The following is a 26,944-nucleotide window of genomic DNA, read 5'->3' as shown; positions in this document are numbered from 1 at the left end:
CTCACCCTCCAAATCGAAACAGCATACACTGCTTCACTGCTGTATATTCGAAACATCAGGCCTACGAAGACGACTTTGTACAAAGTTTACCTTACAAGTGTGTATAATTAAATAGCGCAGTCGCAAATTAATACACGTCTTAATTATTATAAGGCAATTAGTTTAACCTATTTATGTTAATTCAAGCAATTAACGAGTTTAGACTACTGCTTATTGATTGGACTGTGGTTCAAAGCCATATGGTCCATATTTGGAGAAATTTTATCGATTCTATGCCCTTTGATGGTAAGTAGAAATTGTTTCAACTTTATTTGCTAATATAAGTTGCTAACAAATTTAAGTATGTTTGTACTGGACGACATTGAAATTACAATACATTGTGCGTTGTATTAAATAAGTAGTAAATATATCCAACGACGCTTGAAACTGGTTATCTTGTAATTTTGTTTGCAACGTCATAGTAAAAATATTGTTGCCAACACCCTAGTATGCAGTTTTACAATATATTTGTTAATATTGCTGCGACAAACCGTATACCGTGTAACAGAAACAAACCTATTTAATATTATTAACGTGAAAGCAACATTGTTCTTTTTTACCCTTTGGAAGACATTGGTCACTTTTTCTTACTTAGTTACTACCTGCGACTTTGCCTGCTGATATGGTCATACATATATTTGACACATCTATCAATATGTCCGAATCTTAGTGACACAGTCGAGGTTTAGTCACAATTACATAACTATATAGTACGGAAACAAGCTGTTTCCGTCTAGATTGACCGAAATAAAACATGTTTAACTTTTACGTTAGCACATTACCTGTTAACTCATAATGTACCTACGTAAAGCTCTCATCGGTTCCACCTCTGATGACTCACCGTCTGTTGACCTGGCCAAAGCGAACAAAACAGCGGTATGCGGCTTTGTGTGTGGGATGCAGTAAGAACAGGCCGTTCTTTGTGTGAGTGTACTAAGTTAACCTTCTTTAGATTTATGCGTGCCTGGTAATTTAATGCAGATGATGGCTGGAAGACAACTTAATGTAATAAAAATAAACGTATGTGCACAGAAATAGAAATATTCTTTTTTATGCAAGAAAATGGATTTAATGCAGTCGCCTGCTAACGGTATACGCTGGCACCAGTTGAGGATAATAGAATACGCATGAGGTCATGCATTGAAATTAAATTGATGTTTTTATGTACTCTTACTCGTAAAAATACTACAAATATTATACCTGTTACTACTTATTGGGCGACGATTTAACATAAAATGGCTTTTCATCATCAAGATTTCAATGCCTATAGAACAAAGTACAGCACAAAAAGGAAAACTGCAAATAAAGCACTATGACAAACCGCGTGACCATCGAGGTAATAGTATTAATAAATGATTCAACAAGTAAATATCGTTATAGACCGTTATTTTTATTTATATTATTATAGTCATTTATGAATGAATAAACTTGTCTCTGTATCACCCATGGTGGCCTGGTAGAACATGCTACAAGGTGTTAAGTTTTATATTATGTGCATTTGATAAATATCTAAATACACCTAAATTAAGGTACATCATGGAATTCGTAAATTTATATGTAAACTAATATTATAAACTGAAAGGCTTTGTTTTTTATGTTTACAGTGGATATACTCATACAATACTATATTGTAATTTATATATTATTAAAATTCTTTCAGTACAGAAGTACGAATTTTATTGTTTGTATGTACTTAAATGATGAACATCAAAAATATATTAAAACTATTATAGCACTACAGCGAAGTCGGGGCGAACCACTAGTTATTATACTTATTACTATGTAAACATATTTCTTTTAAAGCTTCTTGCCTCTGCTTTTATAATGAGGCCAGATAAGACGTGGTTATCTAAAGCGTCCATTATTCTAGAGTGTCCTAGATCATTTCGTAACCGCATTTTCGATTTATGTGTAACTAAGGATTATTTCTATCCATTCTCTAATAAAAAGTAACGTAACATTTTAAAATATTTGACCGGTGCGCACAATAAACGGATTTGTCTATGCAAAAACGGCTAACACTATTGATCGTATGAACCCTTCTAAAGTCCCTATGAATGCACCGAGAAAAGACCCCAGGCCCCAGTGTCCGTCATATACATACATACTATTACGTATTTATATATAACAACTCGGGTATACTCGTATGTATTATAATTATGTTAACATTTATAAACCTTATCGCTATAAACATTAAGTTTAATTTTGAACTGCTGAAAATTGATACATTTAATGCCACGACTCTGTGCTGTTTGGTAATTTTGGTATTCACACAAAGTCTAAATTTGTAAAGAGATGGGAATGGGAACCTATTACTAGCAATGTTGACGTCGACGTGGTTCCTCCTGGAAAGCATCGTATTAAATTCCTGGTGAATTTGTCACGATGCTTTCCAGGGGGACTCATCATCCTCCACTGGTAAACCCGTTAGCGAAAATCGTTAGTGCAAACGGGTAAATAATTCCATTATCATCGATTTAAAAAAAAACTTGTATAGTTGTAAATTATAATATAAATTTTTATATGATTCAATAATACATGAATTTCTTTGTTAGAATTCAGTAATGTAATATAACAAAGTGTTAACTATTCTGCATTCTTTGTCATAAAACTGCATAATATATGATTCATGCTACTATATATAGCTATAAAAACTTGTTGTTATTAAAATTCCAAACATGCTCGATTTCTATAAAACACTATACATTATATTTCATGTTAATATATTTACTGTCGCCTATTACTAATGCGCTGATTTATGATCAAAACAAGGCAATAAAAATTATATGTTTAATTAGTACACTGTTAATATTTGCTTAATCACATATATTTTTTCTTGTTTCATAAAAAGTACTATGCTGTGTATTTTCATATTTACATTACACTACCATATCTCAGCAGTCAACCGAAACAGCTTACAAAGCAAACTGCTTAGCGGCTTAAATAGGTGACACTGAGTTAGTAGGTACATTTTTTGCTTGTGGTGGAAATTTTAACAAATACTTAACCGATTTTAATAATTATTTTGCCTAAGAAAGCTGCATTATCTGCTAATAATATAGTCTGTTTTATTGTCAAAATTGTTAGATATTGTAGCAAGATATACAGTAAGTCTGTACAAAACTGAATACGTCAGATTCTAATGTGAACAAACATTATGTGTCCTAGTTTTACGAGGACACATTAATATGCCGGTTCATAGCGCGTTTAGATCGATAGTACTAATTTAGTACCTACATTCATAGTACGAGTAGATACGTCGACTGTACCTGATGTCTTATAATTCTGTTTACCAACATCAAGAAAGAGACTTCAAATATGACTATACTATCTTTTTCAAGTGTGAAAAGTTGTTGATGCATATTTTTAACTGTTTTACTTGCCATGCTACTTTCATAATAATCAGGATTGAAATTGGCCTGTCAGCTAATAGCGAAAAAGAGATTTTTTATGTAATTGAAATGATAAACAAACTGACGGGTCATGTAACGGTAAGCAATAATCATCGCCTATAAAAGTGACGACTGTTTACCTTTGGTAACGATCCTATTGTTTTTCTAATTCGAATGAATATTACGCGATATCTTCGTAAAAACATTTCTTATAATTTTTCGAGTAAATAGTTCGAATTTACTATAGACAGACGAAGTTGCAGTAAGAAGCTTGTCATTACTAAATATTGAAACTTCTTTTTCATTTTTGTTAAAAGAAAATATATGTAGTCCGTAACATAATGGGTGGTCAAGTATTTACGTCAATATGTATAATTGTTTTCAATTTCTATCGTCATCCAAATAATACAACAATGAACTGGGTTTATCCCATTTATATTTAGAATAAATGATACATTATTCAATAAAATTAGTAAAGGAAATAACAGGTTTTACAAAGAAATAAAAGTAATGTAAATAATATTAACAGGCTTGGTTTAAAAAACAACAACAGTTGTTTCTTTTTAGTTGTTTTTATCTGAAATTGTTGTATCAACTGATGATCATGCATTGTCATCCAAGCCAAAGTGAAGACATCGGCTTCGATATTAAATTACAAGATTCCACCAGAGCAAACATAGTTTCATACTTACATTGCAAGTTAAAAGCATTTAAAAATTGTTGCATAAGTACTTAACCTGTAGTACTGTTATATATGTAGAACAAATGCGTCAGTTTGAGTTAGATAAAATATATTTATTTATGTTACGCGAATAACCATTGTCACTTAGGTTGTTGACTGCTATGACAAAGCTACTGTCATACTTAGATATAGACAACGAAAGTAGGTATTCCAATATCACACATCTTGTTTTTTTTTCACTTAGTTCAATACTGGATTAACTCAAAAACTACAAACACTGGAAAATGCACTCTAAATTAACCTATAAGTCTAATTTCAAATATTTTTAAATATGTATTTAATCCATATTGTCATAGGTGTGCGATATGTAAACAGTAGCAGTAGTAATAAAGAAAATTATGACAATGGAACATGCTGTTTTATTTTTATATACCTAAAATTTAGCCCGTGACTACTGAACGTAAGGAAGCATCGAGGCCTTCCAATAGCAAAGTCAATTAGTCAATTGTTAGCGAAACTTATTTGTTTTGCCTATAGACGAGTACAGTAATACATACTTTAGCATTTCTCAGATTGTCTAAAAAAAACAGATATGCAATTTTGAAGATTTACAACCCACCACTGCTTCTCACACTTTTCTTTTTTGAGTTTCTCCTTTACAAAAAATCTCTTAATATTATTAGTAACATTATGTTTGTCCAGTGACAATGCCTGCACACACCTTCACTATTTGCTATAGCTCTTGCTTGCATGACTGATAATATTATCACGAGTAGATAAAGCATACCTCTCTCAAGGCATATCTTTCTCTCTCTCTCTGCCAAGGCATTAATCTCCTCTCTAAATACCGATTCCGATTCATATAATGTTCACGCGAGATTTTCACATTTATGTAATCTTAATTTCCCTGCACAAATTTGTTATAAATACAGACTTATATTAATGAATATCTCTATAAGAATGATTTATAACATCATTAATCAGTTTATCTGTTTCTAATTATTCTAATTAGAATATTGAGTTATGTAAAGTCAACGTAATATAAACGAGTAAATCAGGTGTTTTTCCGTTGGGATTCGATACATCAAATAATAATACTAGCTGTTTCCTGTGACTTGTCTGCTATTTCGAGATAAAAGATACCCGCTAAATCCAACCGTGGTTAACTCTAAGTGAATTTGTTACGATAAGCCTGGCCTGACTCATGCACATCTTACAATCCGCCAGCGAATGTGTTTAGTGTTCGAGAACAGTATACACTCATGCATTAAAAAAAAAGAAAATATTCCAGACCAATACATACAAACATGCACAAATTGTGCGCGACTGTACCTTCAACCACCACAAGCTGTTAAACCGCTACCCACCCAATTTTACACATCAAGATGATTAAATATTGTATCTATAATAATGAGCTAACAAAACAAACGGCATGACACGAATGTAACGTTATGCGGCATTTTTTACCACTGAACCGGTGCGGTCATTGCCATTCAAACTATACCTAGACGACCAACGGAAGTAGAACTATGGAGGTAAATATATTACACCACAAAAGGTTAATTGTTAGTCTAAAAATGGGTCTAAGTATATTTGACAGAATATTTTCTAAGATCACATAAGGAAAGAATGGGATGTATAAATAAACAAGAATACTAACGAATATTATATTGTTGAAAGTGAGTTTGTTTGTTTGTTACGATTTAACGTTTTACCAATCATAATTAATTGTGGCATAAACTAGCATTTGGGATGTAGGCTATGTTATCCTCAGATAATCCTTCAGTCACGAGAGAGTTGTGAACGGAAGCTGCATAGAAGTTTGTATTATTGTTATTATAATTTTACACCTAGATACTGACTTGATTTATAACTCTAATCATTTTAGGATCCCGAAACGAAATGTTAAAACGTCTTTGATGAGAGTTCATCTAGTAAGTAATCGTATTATATTAAGAGATTGATTATTTTTTTTTTTAATTAAACATTAATCAAAAAAGATTATTGTTGTCATTGTCAGTGTCTATCAGGTCGATCTTCATGTTGACTCCACGCAAATCCCTAAAAATCATCGTCATCAACTTACGACGGAATAGGTGACTTGATTTCCATTCTCTACTAGTGTCCTACCCGTTAGTATCATTACCGCAGGGGAAATGACTAATCAAGTATTATCAAAATATCAATAGAAGTCCCAAGGAGTACTAAAGCCATTGTGGAATAATTATATCATAGATCCCGTGACAACCGGTTGTATAGAAAAGAGTTATATGTTGATCTGTAATGACGTAAAAGAATTGCATTAATTACACCAAAACCGGTAACTTGTAACGGTAAATGACGAATATCGACACTAATACCATGCTTGCGAATGCGGTTCTCGTTTTACCAGACAAGTCTGCCAATATTCGAAACTGCTACATTACAAAATTGATGTTTTATAAAATAAATGTTACTCTGGAATGCAAAGCGTATAAAAAATATAATTTTCAAGATTTTTTTTGGTGATAAAACAGAACTGCCTGTGCTTCATGCTCCAACATTCTTAACACTGAACAATACCTTCAATCTTTTTTTTTTTTTTTATTAAATTTATTTGTTTCTCTACTGTTTTTATTATCCCATTTTTTTTTGTTTTATAAATATATTATGTAGTACTTCAGCCGCGATTTGATACGGCTAAAGTTTTAATTGTATAATGTGTTCCTCTGGAGGGGATGTTAAATTATCGAAATAAATACATATATATTACAGTTATATACATACGTAAATGAATAAATATATATTTCTTTTTAATTCAAATAGTTGATGTTTTTGAGGTTATTTACAATATGTTTAGCAAATAAATTATACGAATTCAGAGCTTCTGACTTTTTTATGATCATAGTCTAATTTCTTAGTCAAATCAAAATCATTTATGCATTCAGGACATATTCTGACACTTATATCAATCACTTATAGCCTTACAGTTTAGGTACTGTAATATTACTACTTAAAGAATCAAGTTAGTATAAATGAACAAAAGGATGGATCATCGAAATGGTTCAGTTTTATGTAATGGCGCAGATTATAGAAATGTCCGATAACCGAACAAAAGTACGCGTGTTACTATTCCGATAAAACCTCAAGTGTTTTTAGAACTGGCCAAAATTATTAACTTCTTGCAATTAACACAGGGCATTCCTTATAGTCTATTCCTTTTGTTTTAAAAGACACCATCAATGGTAAAAGTAATACACGGATCAAAAGCCACCCTTGGTTAGCATTACGACAACGACTACACTTAGTTGTATCGTATAAACTTTAAATGAACTTTGTACAAATCACATAAAGTTGAAAGTGATTCACAGTAAACAAGTTTATCCGAAGGTCGATGCGTTGGACAACGGCGGGAATGCATTTGATTAGTAGACAAATTAAATTAATTGTTAAGGAACTCGAGAATAGAGTATTAAGTGTCTTTATCTCAAGAGATCCATCGTAATTATATCAGAAGCTTTAATAAGTATTCTTATACGTCGTTAAATCTAATTAAGCTAAACAAAGAAAAGTAAAGCCAGTTGATTTTTAATGTCTGTTATATGTTCTTTGTTTGCGTGCTGACTTTAAACCTAGGGTCACGATGTCGATAGATATTACGATCCACATTGTCTACAAAATCCTGCGTCACTAGAAGCTTTATTCAAACCTTTCCGACGCTTGTGATAATTGAAGTTTTGAGTCACTGTACCACAGAAGACCTACATATATGTTCTGTGTCATATAGAACAGGTAGTAATTTCACTACCACAGCTCAGAGTTCAAAACAGAACGTTGCAGGCTGTATGCAGCACAATTGATAGATACGCTACCCACGCAGAATAACACGACTAATAAAATTACAGTCCCAATAAAAAGACATTCAATAAGCATATTATATAAAACTTGTACTACGCTTTGTAGAAACTGGACTCGCAGTTAGTTTGATGAATCACCTATAAACCTTTGTATTAGTAAGTTAACAAATACATAATACCTACAACAAAGCATATAACTAGTCCTTTTATTTTACAGTGAAAAAATATATTTCATTCCATAATAAGTATGTCAAGACCCTGACGTCAAAATCGTGTTTATGCATTTAAGAACCCTCAAGGCTGTGAGTCAGAGCGGAAGACCACGCCCGTGAAGCACGAAGGTCACACGGTACCTCTATGTGACTGTATTCCCCACTCAGAAGAAATACCAGCTCACCGTGAAAGTTTTTAATTAAAGACGCGCTACTGATAATTCATCGTACGCATAAAATTAACTTGTGTCAAATCCGGTTTTTATAGTTGATCCTGTCCTCTGATACTAATTATTATTATTGTACCCTAATGACTGTAACGTATGAGGGATATTACTAAGTAGAATTGCAAACAGAATATTGGTGCAAAAAAAAAACATGAAAACGTATTTTTGAAACCCAGAACTTCCAGGTTTATAAAATAGTTATGTCCATATACTTCTTATACAATATTTATGGCAAATAATATATTTTTATTGGGTAAAAATGTCGATTGATTAAAAATAATTCTATAGAACACTTCATATACAATGAAAACTGCCTTTAATTGCAAGCTGTACATGTACTTGCCACTGTCACGTGTTGTATGCGCTTCCATAATGAGACTATAATGGCATTCATTGCCATTCTACCTAGTTAGACTCTTGGTCATCGGCATTTTAAAATACTTGGAGTTATAGTCTATTTGCATAACTAAAGATAGCCTCCTCTTCAGCCTATTAAGTTTATAACAACGTTATGCAACCGTATTGAAAACAAAAGAACTAAACTCGCAATTCCAGTTTCACATTTCATTTATTTTGTAACAATATAAATTTAGCTTGCTAGCAATATACCATATCGGGTCAATATTCGCGCGATCTTTCCTTAAAACATTTGTTGTTAATTACTGCTTAATTCATAAGTTGAACTGCCTTGACTAATTTCATTCTCATCCTAAGGCGTAGCAGCAAGCACACGGACCATTCCATCCTCAATCTTTAAATAAAATACTTAACAAGGTGGACAGTAAAGTATAAAACTCCAATTACCTTTAAGCGTAGGTACAACACGATAAGGTAAACAGCAGTTGCGCTGACAGAATTATAGAGAGAGAACGTGTACCCCAATTGTTTATCCAAACAGCCTGCATTTCGTCACGTCCTAAACGTAACCTTACCGTACCGGAGCCTGGTGTTTGCCAAATGCATTTGATATGGATAGTATGCATGCATGAGGTATTGTGTTACTTACGTTAGTATGATTATAGTAAAAATAAGTTAAAACACAGGTTCAGTCTTAAAACAATAAAACACAAACAAGTATTGATTCGCCGAATCATATAACAAATAATTAATGCAATACCTTTCGAAAAAATAAATAAACTACCAATTATTCGACACAGGTCGAATATGTACCTTTTATTAATTTAGGAACATCAAAGATAATTATTAAGTTACATTCGTAAATCTATTAATTGTGAGCCTTATAGTGTCATTTTTTTATTTATAGGTCTTTGTAGAGTACTTTCTTCCATCAACTCAATAAGGTTAAAAATGAGTAACGGAAAATTGCATGTGTCTAATAAATGTCATGTATATAAAACTAGCTGTGTCCTCGGTTTCAGCCGCGAGAAATTTATAGCCTGTGTAATCTCTATATATATATGTAATATACGCTATATTTTTGTAAAGTTTCATTAAAATCCATCCAGTAGTTTTTGCGTGAAAAGGTAACAAACATATGGTATGTTTGTATATTATACATATACAATATTATACATCCATATTATAAGTACATATACAAACATACCATCCATAAACATCCATATTGACTAACTTTCGCGTTTAGAATATTAGTAGGAAGTAAGATAAGATACTTAGTAAGATTTGACATAATTTGGATCATCGAATTATTCATTATAAATAAAGCCAGACTTACATAGGGTCAGATAAACTCAGGACAAATCAAAATCGAGTTATTTTGTAAAGGGAATAATTGACTTTTTACTTGCAGATACTGATTTAATTTATATGAAACCGTATCTTTACAGTAAAATGATAATGAAAATCTACCAAAAAACTTAAACAGTTTGTGGTTTATTGGTAGGCTTTAGATAGTAACAAATATGCTATTATGTACTCTGTCCTTATGACTACATGAAGAGGTGACGATGTGAAATAGCAATTTACAAGGACACACATTGGCTAGTAGGTACTTTATTACTTCGTTTCACTACAAGGCAAATATTTCAAGGCAAGATGAATATCTAGACATGACAGGAATATTAAATGAGTTTGAAACACGCCTATTGAGTAATGCGTGGCAGTTGGGCCATTTCAATTATTTGTGTGTCTTCACAAATCGATTGCAAAGTTGTTAATAAAAATGTTATTCTTAGAAAACTGTGACGGTTAGTTTCACTGACTCAACTGAATCACAAAAACTACTCATCAAAGGAAGTCTGAAATTAAAATAGGTTAGGCCTTTGATGCACGATTGTCTCTACCTGCTACATAGAGGCACCTGAGTTTACCTTAGAATATGGAGAAGTAGTATCTGTTTCTGAGAAATTATTCATTATAATCAATTACTATAAACTACTAGAACAGTTTAGTCCATGTTTCCCAACCAAACCTTCCCAACCCAACCTACCTTGATTGTTAAGGGGGGCAATTTCAAAATGGATATTTTATTAAAATGATATGGAATGAATTTACTTACTATTTCTTAGGAAGGGGTGTGGGTGCAATTTTAGGTAGGCTAAGGTGGGAAATAGCTGTATAATGGTTGGGAGACACTGGTCTAGTCTAGTCAGAGACCTAAAAATATTGTATGTAAAGTCAAAATTATAATAACAAAGTTATGTGATCTAGAGAATTTTGTAAAATATATAATTTTGTCATATATTCATAAACAGTTTTAAAGTGATCTACAATTAGTATAAATCACACAAGTGATATTGATATGATTTTTAGTGTAATGTCAAGAAATTCTTTTGAAAGTTTTGTGTAACACATATTTTTATAAATAATAATATGAACTCTGTCACATGCCACCCCTAAACCCCTGTAAAGCTGAGATGGGTTACTAATTATTCGAAATAATGAACCCCTGTTGATTACTTTTCAAGTTGGACTGTTATTCAGAAATTTCATAAACATAATATTAAGTATAACTTATAGAAATAATAGAATTTTATTTTAATGAATTACAATCATGTAGAAGTTGAGTTACAGAATAAATAAATGAATAAATACATAACTCAATCCCATTTATAGTCATTAATGATAATAGTATAATAATCAAAGCTAAAGTATGATAATTTTATGCAGAAATAAATTATGATAAAGTTATTAAGTAAGAAGTGATAACAACAAGAAAACAATCACCTTTAATCATAATTAGATTGATTGTCAATTGGTGCCGAAAATAATACTAATTAAAATAATAATTATTATAATTATATTTCAATTAGTATAATATTTATATATTAAATATATAATTGATTGTACAAATTTATTACAGGCATCAGACAAGTAGGCAATACCATATTTTCTTCATATTATAAAGAGAAAAACATGTCATAAAAGGAAGCTATTGATAAATAACAGGATAGTCTTTTATTTTTTGATAGACAAATACATAATTGTACATCCATCTTCGCTAACAAACAGGACATTTATACTAGTGTGGTATGATAGGATAATGTTAATAGATGAAGTTAGGTAAATTTTCTCCCCATCTATGATTTCATTATGTAACACAGTTATTAACAATTCTCATTTGAAACTAAAACCTACAGTTTTCTGATTATGCCTAAATGATGCAAGCTAGGAGCAATCCTAGCTTGCATCAAACCATACCATGAATATACCGTGAATTTTCATTTTGCCATTTGCCAAACCATGGTATGGTTTGGCAAATGGCAAATTCACCAGGAATTAACTACAGCATTTTCTATAATCCCTGAACTGCTTGTTTTAAATAATTAGTGAGTCAAGTTGGCTTCAGTTGAACTTAATTTTCAATTTAAAATATCTTGGCCTGTTTAGATCTATAGTGAGTTCTTTACTAAAGCTGCACTACTGTGGCTGGGGTGGGAGAGAAATACACAAATGCAGGTTTAAAGGGCCCTTTAGACATATTGGTGAAGGACCCTTTAAAAACCTCTTTTTAAACCTACACCCGTCACAAGTAATGAGAACTGCTTGGAGCTTCCGTCTCTGCCACATGCTGGACCCGGTACCCACATGATGAATCCACAGTTCATTTCTCAGTAAATTTTAAGTTTACAAAATCTATTATTTACATATAGAATGTTATGACCTGTGCAACTCAGTCCGTATAAAATTTACTTGACATTTTTCATTATATTTATCCCAATTGATATAATATCTTTTTTAATTATATATTTAATGTTATATGTTATTCAGATTACATGCACAACGGCCCAAATGAGAGGCCAATTGTGGAAAATGAAGTCCAACCTACCTACATGTTATTCAGATGTGTAAGCTACTGTGAAGATTCATTAATTCGTTCAGTAGTTTTTGGGTGAATAAGTCCATACTCTTTCTTTCTTTCACATTTCAAAAATCCTTACAATACTTGTATTGAGTATTATAGTTTTCATTTGCAGCTATGATGTCAGCCACATATCACCTAAGCAAATATGAGGCAAGTGATGTCAACAACAGTGAACTGTAGCTATAGATATGGTTTTATGTATATTTAATATACATATAATTTACTATTTCTCTGTTTCATACATAACTTGAATGAGAAACAAACTAAGGGGCATTTGATGTAAAATTTTAACTTGTATTATGTTGACAAACAGCATGACTATTTGTCATGTATTAATGTAAGTTTGATTTTTTATATTGTAATTTGTATAATTAGTAATGAAGGAATAGATGTTCAAAAATGTATCAATTTATGAAAGAAACTAATGTACATATAATAACTTGTTTTTGATATGCATAGTTTCTTACATTATATTTAAGAAGTTCCTTATAAGATTCAAGGTTCCTTAGAAGACAACATAACTGAATTATTTACTACGCAGTCTACTTGCCGCTTGTGTACCCCACCAAGGGACCACACGCGGATTAAATGTTAAAACATTTGCGTCACAAATATTATTTTCTAAATGAAGTCATAATATTACGAAACAGGGACATTTATACAAGTGTACCTATGTTATTAGATAAATAAGTATCTATTCAATATTATCAATTACAATTTGTAATCTTACTGATACCGGTACGCAATGCAGATTCGAAGGGTATAAAAAATAATAAATACCTGTGCAAATTGTTCCCTGATTTCGTTCCTCTCCTCGTCGGTTAATTTAGAATTATCTGCCATCGTCAACACTTGTAAATAGCACAAAAAACAAGGATCACAACATTGACAATGGAAAAAATGTCGATTTAAGTTCAGACGTAGGTTACAATTTCACTATACACTTACAACACTAATACTAATATTAAATGTCTTATAAAAGATATAATAAATCACAGCACAATACTACTTTAATAAAAATAAGACATTAAAATTAGAGCCGCTTTTTGAAGACATAAACAAGTAGTACCGAATCGACAAACGAGTAAATGAGAGTAATTCAACTTATTACTTTTTAAAACACCGCTGACGGTATTGCCAAGCTATTCAGCATTTCCGACCAAGCAATATTAAGAAATAGATAGGGTAAAAATTATAGTGCTAAATTAATTAAACTAAATTTCAATCTGTAACAGACAAAATTAACACACAAAATAATAATTTTAGTGTTATTTTAACTCAAATTACTTTTGAGACTAAGACAATAATGCTTTTAAAATTTATAAATAATAACAATTTGAAAGAAATGATGGCAACATATTTTGAAAACAAACAATATTTTCTTTTAAATATAAAATAATTTTTCTAAATACAAATCAACCGATAAACAACTTTTAAAAATCAATCATTTTATTTCAACAAGCTTGGGCGATGAAAATTTAGTCTGTGTTGCCAAGTCTTTTAAGACATTGCATAAGTAAGTCCGAAATTAATAAAAAAGATTTAATAATTTCTAAACATAATATAATATAATGTTGTATGCATATCTACATGTCTGTTTGAAACGGGAAAGGAAGGAGAAATAAATGTTAGAAAATTTTTTAACATAGTAACAAATTTTATTTTATGGCTAATGGCAACACAAATCGCCTGAGGCAGACTTTTTTTTATAAATTTACTTGAGATAATATTACTTTATATTTCTGCTATTCGACACTAGATGGCTGCAGTGCCGTTAAATGTTGACTACAATATTCTACAATTTTCAGGATTGTTCAAGTATAGTGCGCTTTTATTTCTATTACACTTAAAAAATGGGTATGGTATTCCTTAGTCAATTCTAAAGAGATTACTGTAATTATTTTTCTTAATTATACGATTTACGCCAATGAAGTCATCGTTTTTCATTTATAATGTTGAATGAAAACTAAATTATTTTATCGGAATTGTTAATTACTGTATTATTTCGTATATTATTATAGTATTATAATGGTTAAATTATTATACTATTATAATATTGTTATATTAATTCTTTACAACTGAAATTTTTATAACTTTTCCTTGGCGATACTAGTCCTTGGCGTGCTAGTTTAGGTTCCAAACACTATTTATTAATTGAATGTCCAGCAAAGTGGTCACTAAATAATATGTAATATAATGTAACATTATAACACAATTAGCAAATATCTAGACTATAGGTAATATATATTTCTATTCCAAGATGCCACATAATGAATGGATTAGTGAAGAATTATACATATAAATAGTAATATTTTTTTTAATCAGAATAAATAAGCTGTCTATCCAACAATTCGACTTAATGTGTTTTTTCTTCCATTCATCCACATTCACAGTTGTTATTAATAAATATTATATAAATTAATTTAACGCGTAATAATAATAATGAATAATTATTAAATATTAATAGAAAATAATTTTCTTTGGAATGGGATTACACCAAAACATAAAATAATTATTACAATTAATTAGGCAATTTCTATTTTAATAAGCTTATTGATATTCTACGATCAGCATATTAATTTAAAAATACATCAATCATCAAGTCATAGTTTATTTTAAATTACTGTACGCAAGTTTATCTTTGCGGCCCCTTAGCTTGGTAGTATATGGACATCTGGAAAATTCTATACTTCTCTAGATAGGTGTCGCTACAATAAATACTAGATGCGCGCGTTGCTTTTTGTCACTTTAGCTACTGCAAGTCAAGTGCTAACACGGAAAGCAATTGCGATTTGAGAGTAATTTCTATTTGGTCGTGACATCGATTAAATTAAAAAAAAAAATTGTTTCTCAAACGTTATTGCGAAGAAAAACAAAATAAAATGTCGCTACTACCATTCTTGTTGGATTATGAAATTGAGCGACCACGCCGTCTGCTGGACCAACATTTCGGCCTGGGGATTACACCTGAGGATTTGCTGACTGCTGTCGGCGGGCCGATGATCAGCAGGGAGTACTACCGACCTTGGCGACACATAGCTGCAGCTGCAAGGGACTTCGGCTCCAACATCAAGGCGGATAAGGACAAATTTCAAGTCAACCTGGACGTTCAGCATTTTGCTCCTGATGAAATCTCCGTGAAGACTGTTGATGGTTACATAGTAGTTGAGGGTAAACATGAGGAGAAAAAAGATCAACATGGCTACGTTTCCCGCCAATTTACGCGCCGCTACGCCTTACCTGAAGGATGTACGCCGGAAAACGTAGAATCTCGTCTGTCGTCTGATGGAGTACTAACAGTGGTGGCTCCAAGGAAGGTGCCCCCAGCGGTGGAAGGTGAGAGGAAGATCCCCATCACACATACTGGGCCGGTCCGCAAAGAATCCTCGGATCAAGCAAACGGTGATAAGGCAGAAAATTAATTATTATTCACGCATAAAGCATTATAGAGCTACCCTCGGTTTATTTAATTCCCACCTACTAGAATGTTCGTTACATTGTCTGTTGTAAGACTGATTTTAAGTTAATAAATTATTTATTATTTTATTTCTGTGTTTTATTTCACTGTATGTATGTTATCTCCTTAAGTTACGAATAGGTACATATAACTCTCATATAAGATGATATGACAAGGAACATGTGAACTGCGGCTGTTCGCATGTCCTGTTTCAATTCATAATATAATAAAAAGATATTATTATGTTATGTTATATAGATACAAAAGTATACTTCTGCATTTATATATATAATATAATATAAATGCAAAGGTATTTCTCATTGTACATTACCGTTTCACAACTGCTCTCTCTACTTTCAAGTATGGTATATTATCTATGCTCTCAACTCAACAAATCGAGATTGATTTTACAAGAACCGATATAAGGTACGTAGGCTCAGTAAGAAGAGAAATAGGGGATGAAAGTTATGAAATAGGTAATAAGTTTGTGTAGAGGAAGACGTTTGTATAAATAATACTAGATAGTAGAATATAATGCTGTAGAATTATTATGTTCAGCTGGTATTTTGTAGACTCAATGTGTATTTGTTGTAGCAATCGAGTAAGAAATAGTAATTTAATAATATAGAATTATTGTAAATGTGAAGATTTTTATGTGTCTTATAATAATATAATATGGAACTCTACGTGAAGAGTCCTGAAACTGCTAATAGAAGTTTTAAAGAGAATGTAAAAAAAAGGAAAATAAAAAATTAAGCGATTTATCTATCTAATTTAACCGAATTAGTAATTCAGTAGTAGGGTGAGATTAGGTAGGTAAATTACAGGATAAGACGCATGATATCTTTAGTCCTTTGGATGGCAACGCATGAGGGCAGCATACAATAACGTCATATCCTTGTTATGTTATGTACATGGGCGACAGTTACTTAGGTAGAACATTGCAAATACATAATAAAAATCTATTTGGAACGAATAGGATAAGCTCTTAAATCAACATTACATGAATAATAGTTTTAAATGAAACTTTCTGAACTCATTTAAGTCACTATATAATTAAAATGCAGCAAAATATAACAAAGAGTGCTTCAATAATACAACAAATATCACATCTCGCAAAGAGTACCATGTTACCTACTTGAAATTAGCTTTCTGGAATTGGTTTCGGGTCTGATGTTCCTTGGCGTATGGGTCCACTTGGTGTGATAGGCACAATTCTTTCACCTTTTGCAATTTCAATATTTTTTGGAGCAACCACTGTTAGCACTCCGTCTGAAGAAAGTCTGGATTGTACAGCATCACCATTGATATCATTAGGCAACTTGTACCGTCTAACGAAGTGCCTCGAGACGAAACCGTGTTCATCTTTCTTTTCTTCATGTTTGCCTTCAATCACGATATTTCCTCCAGCTATTTTAACAGTGATTTCATCAGGTGCGAAGTGTTGTACGTCTACGTTGATTTGCCATTTATCCTTATCCGCTTTTATGGATGATGCTGTATCCGGCCACCACGGTCTTAATCTTGATATTAAAGGACTTGTAGCTGTTGGAGCATCAGTTACATCTTCTGGAGTTAAAGCCAGCCCGAAATTCTGGTCAATAAGGCGCTTCGGCCAATGTGGTATATCATAGTTGAAAAAATATGGTAGAAGAGACATGTTTCTGATCGCTAGTTGTTTCAGTACACTACTGTTTCTGGATTCATGCGATTCGTTTATATAGATACGAGAGCGTCATACTAACACGCATCGGATATATTTAGGACGTCTCGACGCTTCTCGATGCATCCCGTCTTATAATAAACGTAAATATTCATTGATAGCGTTGATTAACATTGGACTGCGGTTGTTGTGGCATCACAAACACGTAATACACCATAAATATTTTATTTATATGCGTTTAGCTATATCTAAAAAGTTAAAAAATAAAAGCGGGAAATTGCAATTTACATTTACACCTAGGGTTCCGAACAAGCAATGTATTGATTATTTAAGTATTCTATCTACAAGAAATTGACAATAGACGTGAATGTAATTAGGATTACTTACAATGAATTAGTTGTATTGTACAACACACAATACAACAGATTCATTATCAGATCATCACTTTATTAGGTATTAATTTATATACATATAATAGTATATTTATACATATATGTATTATTTTATAACAATTTATTATATATACATATATTTTGCCTATTCTATATTTTTATGCCATGTCTTTGTGCATTAGAGTCAAATAAATAAATAGGATTTTATTGATTAAGACCAAATACCTATAAATGAGGCCGTATAATAACTAAGAGTATAAGTGGAGAGTTTTATATTATAACTAATACTATTACTATCTATAACTAAAATACTAAGAAAGTCTTGACAAATCTGTGCGAATACATATTATAGTTTTAATACTAATAAATATTTTTATTTCTATGACATTCTAGATAGTACATACATATAATGTTTACACATACTTTTATCAGCGTGTTAAGTGAGACATGATATAAAAAGTACTTCTAGAATGTACCTATATGACAATTCCAAATTTTACTAAGTAACTACTGATAATTATAAATAAATTTTCCAGAAGAATCTGACATAGAAAATGATCCGCGGATGGCAGGCCATAAAACTATAGATTCGGTAGTTGCTCCAGTGAATGAATTTATTTATTTTATTTATGTTTTATTACACCAACATTATAAGTAGATACATTGAAAAAATAAAACAATATGTTGAAGAAATAAGTAGGTACAGGCAGTCTTATTGGCAACTTAGTCTTTTCTACACAATTTTAGGAAAGAATGAAGTAAAAATAAAGTAATAAATAAAATAAGTTTGTTGACTGACTATAGCAGCTCCGACTTAGCCGCTAAAACTTATTTCCACTATTCGTTAAATTATATGTCATGAGTGGAAATAAGTTAAAAAAGAAAAGTATATACAGTACAATGGAGTTTCCTTTTACTTTGTTCTAAACGGTATCCCGATACAAACTTGTAATACAGCTATGTTACTTACTGACAACATAGCTTTTTGCAAGTTTATTTCAAATCGCTTAAGTATTTTTTGAGTTAATAAATTACAACAAAAAATTAAAATTTTCCTTCCATATAATATTAGTACAGCACTAGTGGGCGAGCGAGTACAAAAATAGTTTTAATGAGTCGACTCATATTGTTGTTATTGACTCACGGAAGCTTCAGTGTTACGGTCATGTATTATTTTTGTTCTAGTACTATTACCGAGGTAAACTTCGTACATCGTCGTTTTTTTATACTACGATGATGGCCAAGCATACGGCTACCAGTGGAGCACCAGTGGAAGATCATAAGATGAGCATGAGGCCTGACCTCATGCTCATCTTATGATCCTCCACTGGTGTCAGTTAGCTCATGACATAGTATAGTAATATTCACAAGGAATTAATCACGATGGTTTTCAAGGAGGAACCGCATGGAGGTTAAGCTGACATGGTACATTGTTAGTAATGGGATTATTAGTCCACATTACTAACCATCCCCCTCCACCCTTTGAAATACTGGAGTTGTCACATTGCTGACCCTTAAGAACCCTTAATATTTCCCTCTAGAAAAACCCCACGCTGTAGGTAGTTTATCGAGATTGTCGATACTTTCTCAAAGACCTATTTCTGCCTCAAGCAGCTTGCTATCAAAATTGTTTCTGCTTGACACGAACCCGCTACAATCGGAAGTAAGGCGGTGCATCAAGACCTAAACTTCTTAACTTCGTAAACTAGATTTAACGTAGGACTGAACTTTCGCAACTATACATTTTATTGCAAATGCGAAGATTCGTTGTTCCATTATACGAGACTGCCTTTATATCTCAACAGCATGCAAGACTAATGTAACCATTCATTCCACTTTGTGTGAAACACTCACGTTTTCAGGGTGTCTGTTCCGCAGTGACATTAGGAATGTCTCTTTGCTTAGGCTCTCAAATAGACTTTGGAGTCTGTGTAAAAAAATAAAGAGTGTGAATATTATTCGATATATGATTATTCAGGTATATTAACTGTTTTATTATTTTTTAAGAATAATAATTATTAATGTTATTTAAGAATTATTCTAGTCATTACAAATGTGAAAGCAAGTTTAAAGTGAGCTGGTATATGTCGCCTACTACTGATACCTATGTTATCTGTGCTACCACTATCTTAATTCCATTTTGCATAAATATTTCAGTAATGTTAAACGATATTAATTAAATGAGTCAGTTTTCGCGTGGAGGTAGACCTGATAGGATACATTTATAGCCCTTTAACTAACAATCCTCTGCCTCCTTGTAATATATGACATGTACAGACATAAATAGCTAATGTTTCTTTGAGATACCTTAAATACTTGTCCTATAAAATGTAAATAAATATATAGTTTTTGATTCAAAATGGTTTATTACTCTTAAGGCCGCATGGGTCAGTTTTCTGTTCCGTTAATACGGATTCTTCTTTTTCCTTCTTCGGTTCTGAATACGAAATGGGTATTAGTGTTTCACAAGGCAGATTAGAGGTTGAACAGAACTTCCTTGGGGCAGTAATAGTGAGGATACCATCCGCAGATAACTTCGATTGCATCGTAAGTGGATCACATCCTTGTGGCAACTTGAATTTTCTCACGAACTGTCTCAAAACGAACCCTGTCTTGGTTTTCCTTTCCTGCTTACCCTCTATAATAACGTATTCAGGGCGTGCTTTTACTCTTATCTCCTCTTTATTGAATTGCCGTACATCAATGGACAATTGGAATTTTTCTTTCCCTATTTTTATTGAGGATCTAATATTTCGGATTTGTTTTGGATAATTACATAATACGGGTCGCAAACGGGTGGCTAAGATTGAATTCAGTATCATATTTTTAAACTAAACTCTAACAAATATGAAGTTATCATATTATACTCATCACAATTTATATTTTAAAATTATTTAGCTGGAAAGTAAATAATACGTATTTAGAATTTATCTAACATCTCGCAACCAGCATGAATATGACAGGCAACTGACAAATAAATATAAAAATTTTACAATAAAATAAACTACGAGATCTTGCCGTTTGAGGTCGGTTAGTAATAAGTTTGTTTTGTTTAGATTGTTATTATTTTCGTGCAAGAATAGGTTATTTAATTATAAGAAAAAGTGTGTAAGCATCCTAAATCAATATTTTATTTGAGCAACATTAACGATTAAAAATCTCCCAATATATTAAATGGGTTTTATGTGCTTCAATTATATTGTGTTACGTAAATAAAAATTTACCCTTTCTTAAACTAGATATATAGGTAAATTGCATTTTTGTTAATTAAGTTAAAATCCATAGAGTAATAGCTACTTATCTACATTTACAAATATATGCTCATTCTTACTAATACTTTTCATACCTAACATTTGTAAATAAGAAATATACCTGTAAAGTCTGTAAGAAATAAAAAACACCAATTATAGCTTAAACATACTTTATTGAAGAAAATAAAACACTTTATGACCACTAATTACTCAATAATCAGTCTCAAAAATATACGAATATTGTAAAATAACGCAAAGTTTACTTTTTCTCGACGAGTGCCGGCTCGTTTTGATCCTTTATTTCCTTCCTGACAGGACCAGTCTGCGCGATGGGTACCTTCCTCTCTCCTTTAATAGCATCTGGTGTCTTTCTTGGTGCAGTAATTGTAAGCACGCCATCAGATGAAAGTCGTGACTCCACAGTTTCTGATTCGGTACCTTCGGGTAACGCATACCGCCGCACGAACTGTCTGGAAATGTATCCATGCTCGTCTTTCTTTTCCTCATGTTTCCCCTCCACCACGATGTGCCCATCCACGGTCTTCACAGAGATCTCCTCAGGCGCGAAATGTTGCACATCAAGATTCACCTGGAACTTATCCTTGTCGGCCTTAATACTAGAACCGATGTCACGAGCGGCGGCAGCTATTTGTTTCCATGGTCTGTAGTAGTCTTGAGATATCAAAGGACATTGAACGGTGGTGAGCAGATCCTCCGGTGTTAATGATAGACCAAAGTCTTGGTCGAGGAGACGTCTAGGCCAATAACGGTGACTGCGAGGTGATTCGTAACCGAACACGAAAGGTAGTAGTGACATATTGTATGTTTTCACGTTTTAGGTACGTTGTGATAATCACGAGAACTTGTTAGCGTAATAGTTCAGCGCTTGCAATGTTTACCAACACTTGCTTGTTATTGAATGCAATGCCAGCCACCGCTATCAGGCATATTTATATGAACTCGACGCCCGGCGGTAAACGCCATCTAGCGTAGAGTAGAAACTTCTCGAAAATGCAATTGGCGCGCATGTGACGTGTATATTTTCGTGACGTTTTAATCGATATTTCGCGAATGTTGTAGACTATACTGAGAAATAATTTCAGATACGTATATTTTTTGATAATATTATACGAATATTATCTACGTTTTTAACGTCCTATGCAGTTTTAGATGATAATAAATATTCTGTGGAAAACATGAAATATATCTACCAAATGAAAAGGGCGCATAACTTCATTTATAAAGATCATTAGCAGCATAATTTGAATTTATACATATATAAATAATAGTTAAAAACTTTCATCCCCTATTTTATTTTACCCCCCCTAAGGGTAAAATTTTTAAAAACTTTGAATGTCAACTTTGAATGAAAAATAAATAAATAATTTATTATTCATTAGCAGCCTCAAAAATAAGTTTTAAGCTTCTAGCTTCAAAAATGATGATTCATTCATACAATTGTTCATTCCCAATTTTAACCCCTTACAACCCTGTTTACCACTTTTAACCCTTACAATTTATAAGATATATATATATATATATATAAATATAGTAAAATAGTAAAATATAGTAAATCTATATGTCTAAACTGAAGCAATTTTTAATCACCTGTACATGGGTAATAATTAAATGTATTTGCAAATATAATATTATTTAATGAAATATTAGTCTTTGATTGAAAAATAAACATCAATATCCATTCATATTGTTAACATAATGTAAGTACCTATTTATTTACGATTTTGGAGCTAGCACGTAATATATAACATACAAAAGCTGTAAAATAAAATCAATTCATGAAATACGGGTGAATCCAATATTGTAACAAGTGTTAGAATTATATAGATTAGTATGGCAACACTGAACAGAGATTAATAGAAAATGTCTTGCTTGTACAATGTCATGTCTTCTGCTACAATAAAAGTATTAAAATATAATAACAGTATTTATCATTATAACATGGCGCAGTCGATAATTTAGACTGAAAAAAGTGATAGAGAGTGATAATAAATAAGTGATATTGAGTAAGTAAACCAAAAAATATGGATATGTTGAAGCCGCCGCCATCATTGTCGTTTACCGGCGACATTGCCGAAAATTACAAAAGATTTAAGCAAAGATATCAGTTATATGTGAAAGCGTCAGGAGCTGATGTAAAATTGAATGATGAGGGACAAATAGCATTATTTCTTCACACAATAGGTGACGAGGTAATACAAATATATAATACTTTTGATTTAACCTCTTCTACAAAGTTCGATGACCTAATAAAGAAATTTGATAATTATTTCATACCACAGAAAAATGAGTCTATGAATAGACATATTTTCTTCAGTAGAGTTATGAAGGAAGACGAATGTATCGACGATTACGTAACAGAATTACGTATATTGAGCAATGATTGTAATTTTGAGTCACTGCGAGACAGTTTAATAAGGGACCAGATTATTCGAGGAATAAGAGAAAAGAGCCTACGTGAAAGATTATTAAAAGAGCATGGTCTTGATCTAAATAAATGTATACAAATATGTAAAACGTTCGAAATAACTTGTATACAGATGCAGAAATTTGAAAAAGAGAAAATAGAGGTAGCAGAAATAAAGAAAAGCAGTAAGTATGAGTACAACAAGAGCCAGACAAAGGGAAAAAGTCAAACAGCACAAGGTAGACAAGCTGAGGTATCAATACATAATGCAAGTAAGAAAAATAGTTTGTGTTATAAGTGTGGTTATAGTCATGGGTATAAATGTCCAGCATACAATCTACAGTGTAGAAAGTGTGGACGTCGTGGTCATTTCGCGCGAGTGTGTAAAAATAGAAATAAAGTGCAAGTGATAAATGAATCCGTATCATCTGACATTGTGATTAGTTCTATAGAGGTTAAATAAAAGTGATTTATTTGAGTCTCTTCAAGTAGGAAGCAAAATTATTGACTTTAAGTTAGATACAGGATCTGATTGTAATGTGATACCATTGAAAATTATTAAGCAGTTAGGTTGTAATACAATGATTAAAAGTAATAATATTAAGTTACATAATTATGACGGGTCACAAATTAATAGTTTAGGTTTTATAGACTTGAGATGTAAACTGATCAATAATAGGCAAGTTAATTTGAAATTTCAAGTAGTAAAAGCAAATTGTACACCAATATTAGGTTGGAATACTATGGAACATTTAAAACTGTTTGAACGTAAATATCTGAGGCAAGTAATATGTAATAAAAATATGCAGTGTCATGATATAATAAATAAGTATATACAGATATTTGATACAAATAAAATATATATATATATATTAAGCTAAAAGAAGGTGCGCATTGAACCCTGTAGAGGGGTACCAATTGCATTACATAAGCCATTAAAGATTGAATTAGATAGAATGGTACAGATGGGTATCATAGATAAAGTTACAGAACCCACAGATTATGTCAGTAATGTAGTTATTGTTAAAAAGCCAGATGGTAAGTTAAGAATATGTATGGACCCAGGCAATTTAAATAATTGTATAAAAAGGGAACATTTTAAGTTACCCACATTTGAAGAGGTGTCCTCTAAAATGACGGGAGCGTCTATATTCAGCAAAATAGATGCAACAGCAGCATTTTTTCAGATTAAGCTATCAGAAGCTAGTTCTAAGTTGTGTGTATTTAATACTCCTTTTGGAAGATATTATTTTAAGAGACTTCCATATGGCATAAGTTCTGCTCCAGAAATTTTTCATAGGCACTTCAAAGAATTGTTTGAAAATATTCAAGGTTGTGAAGTATTTATAGATGATATAGTTATATATGCTAAGAATAAAGAGGAACATGATTTTATCTTAAATAAGGTACTGTATACTGCGAAAGAAAATGGTGTTATATTAAATTTAAATAAATGTCAATTTGGAGTAAAAGAAATATATTATCTTGGTCATATATTGTCAAAGGATGGGATTAAACCTGATCCTCAGAAAATTAATGCTATAATCTGTTTAGATAAACCTAAAAATGTAAAAGAGGTACAAACTGTATTAGGAATGATAACATATGTAGCAAAGTTTATACCTAACTTGTCACAAACATGTGAACCTTTAAGAAAACTCATTAAAAAAGATTTAGAGTGGAGATGGGGTAAGGAACAGGAATTAGCATTTAAAACTTTAAAGGAAATATTAATATCAGCACCAGTTTTACAATATTTTGATCCGGAGAAGTCCTGTAAGATATCAGTTGATGCGTCTAAAGATGCATTAGGTGCAGTATTGTTGCAAAATAATCTTCCTGTTGCTTATGCTTCAAAGGCAATGACCGAGACACAAAAAGTATATGCACAAATAGAAAAAGAAATGTTAGCAATTGTCTTTGGATGCACACGTTTCCATCAGTATATCTATGGGAAAAGAGTACAAGTAGAGAGTGATCATAGACCCTTAGAGACTATTTTTAAAAAATCGTTATGTGATGTTCCACTTAGGTTACAGAGAATGAGATTGCATTTACAAAAGTATGATATAGATGTTAAGTATAGGCCTGGAAAAGAGTTATTAATTGCAGATGCATTATCTAGGAATTATATTAAAAGTAATGATGATATTAAGGAAAAAGAAATAGAGGCACAGGTAGGTATGATTATAGAAAATATTCCAGTTAAATCTTGTAGATTAGAAGAAATTAAGAAAGAAACAGAAAATGACAAGGAATTTAATTTATTAACAAAATATATTATAGAAGGATGGCCAGATAATATAGAGAAAGTACCAGACAGTTTGAGAGATTATTGTACATTCAAAGAAGAACTTATTGTATATGATGATTTAATATTTAAAAATAACTGTGTAGTAATACCAATGTCAATGAGACAAAATATGCTTGAACAGTTACACTACAATCATTTAGGTATTGAAAAATGCAAGGCTAGAGCTAGATCATGTATATTTTGGCCTCATATGAATAAAGAGATAGAAAATAAGGTACAGAATTGTAATACATGTTGTAGATTTAAAAAACGTAATAGTAAAGAACCTATGACCATAAGAGACATGCCTCATAAGCCATGGTCAGTTTTAGGAAGTGATGTTTTTTATTATAAGGAAAAGCCATTTCTAATTATTGTAGATCATTACAGTAAATACTTTGAAATTATAAGTTTAAGTAATTTATCTGCAGAAGTAACAATTGCTGCATTTAAATCAGTATTTGCTAGATTTGGTATTCCTGATATTTTATATTCGGATAATGGTACAAATTTTTGTAATCAAAAGTTTAGAGAATTTACAAAAAATTGGAATTTTACTCACAGAACTAGTAGTCCTACATTTCCTCAGTCAAATGGTCTTGCTGAGAGATATAAACGGTTAAAAATTTGTTTAAAAAAGCTGATTATGAAAAGAAAGACAAGTATTTAGCATTATTAGAGTACAGAAATACTCCTAAAGTAGAAATGGAGAATAAAACTCCTTCTGAATTGTTAATGAATAGAAATGTTCAAGGTTTATTACCACAATATTTATGTCCAAGTAATGATAATA

General features: G+C 31.7%; 5 protein-coding genes across 6 annotated transcripts in view; 1 reads left to right on the top strand and 4 right to left on the bottom strand.

Annotated features, from left to right (window-relative positions):
- LOC131851770 (plastin-2) overlaps nucleotides 1-13,780 on the bottom strand; it is a 53,002-nt gene extending 39,222 nt beyond the window's left edge. Inside the window, exon 1 of one of the 2 annotated variants that reach the window (XM_059202328.1) lies at nucleotides 13,451-13,780. In XM_059202328.1, coding sequence (XP_059058311.1) covers nucleotides 13,451-13,513 — 63 coding nt within the window. In that variant the 5' untranslated portion in view covers nucleotides 13,514-13,780. The remainder of the gene's footprint in view (nucleotides 1-13,450) is intronic. The other variant, XM_059202319.1, reaches the window with a different exon arrangement.
- Nucleotides 13,781-15,403: 1,623 nt separating this feature from the next.
- Nucleotides 15,404-16,244, top strand: LOC131852188 (protein lethal(2)essential for life-like). Its single transcript, XM_059202834.1, has one exon. It carries the CDS (start codon nucleotides 15,553-15,555, stop codon nucleotides 16,090-16,092), a length of 540 nt encoding a protein of 179 aa, XP_059058817.1. The 5' UTR covers nucleotides 15,404-15,552; the 3' UTR covers nucleotides 16,093-16,244.
- Nucleotides 16,245-17,136: 892 nt separating this feature from the next.
- LOC131851972 (protein lethal(2)essential for life-like) lies at nucleotides 17,137-17,987 on the bottom strand. Its single transcript, XM_059202533.1, has one exon. It carries the CDS (start codon nucleotides 17,785-17,787, stop codon nucleotides 17,272-17,274), a length of 516 nt encoding a protein of 171 aa, XP_059058516.1. The 5' UTR covers nucleotides 17,788-17,987; the 3' UTR covers nucleotides 17,137-17,271.
- Nucleotides 17,988-20,519: 2,532 nt separating this feature from the next.
- LOC131851918 (alpha-crystallin B chain-like) lies at nucleotides 20,520-21,025 on the bottom strand. The gene has a single exon (XM_059202474.1). It carries the CDS (start codon nucleotides 21,002-21,004, stop codon nucleotides 20,537-20,539), a length of 468 nt encoding a protein of 155 aa, XP_059058457.1. The 5' UTR covers nucleotides 21,005-21,025; the 3' UTR covers nucleotides 20,520-20,536.
- A 561-nt stretch (nucleotides 21,026-21,586) lies between these two features.
- On the bottom strand, nucleotides 21,587-22,381 carry LOC131852129 (protein lethal(2)essential for life-like). The gene has a single exon (XM_059202769.1). The coding sequence runs from the start codon at nucleotides 22,248-22,250 to the stop codon at nucleotides 21,693-21,695; it is 558 nt and encodes a 185-aa protein (XP_059058752.1). The 5' UTR covers nucleotides 22,251-22,381; the 3' UTR covers nucleotides 21,587-21,692.
- Between the last annotated feature and the right edge of the window lie 4,563 nt (nucleotides 22,382-26,944).

Source organism: Achroia grisella, unplaced genomic scaffold (genome assembly GCF_030625045.1).
Source record: "Achroia grisella isolate CSIRO2021 unplaced genomic scaffold, CSIRO_AGI_Agris_v1 utg1174, whole genome shotgun sequence".
NCBI lineage: Eukaryota > Metazoa > Arthropoda > Insecta > Lepidoptera > Pyralidae > Achroia > Achroia grisella.
The sequence above is the reverse complement of the archived record's forward strand: the minus strand, read 5'-3'. Positions and strand labels throughout refer to the sequence as shown.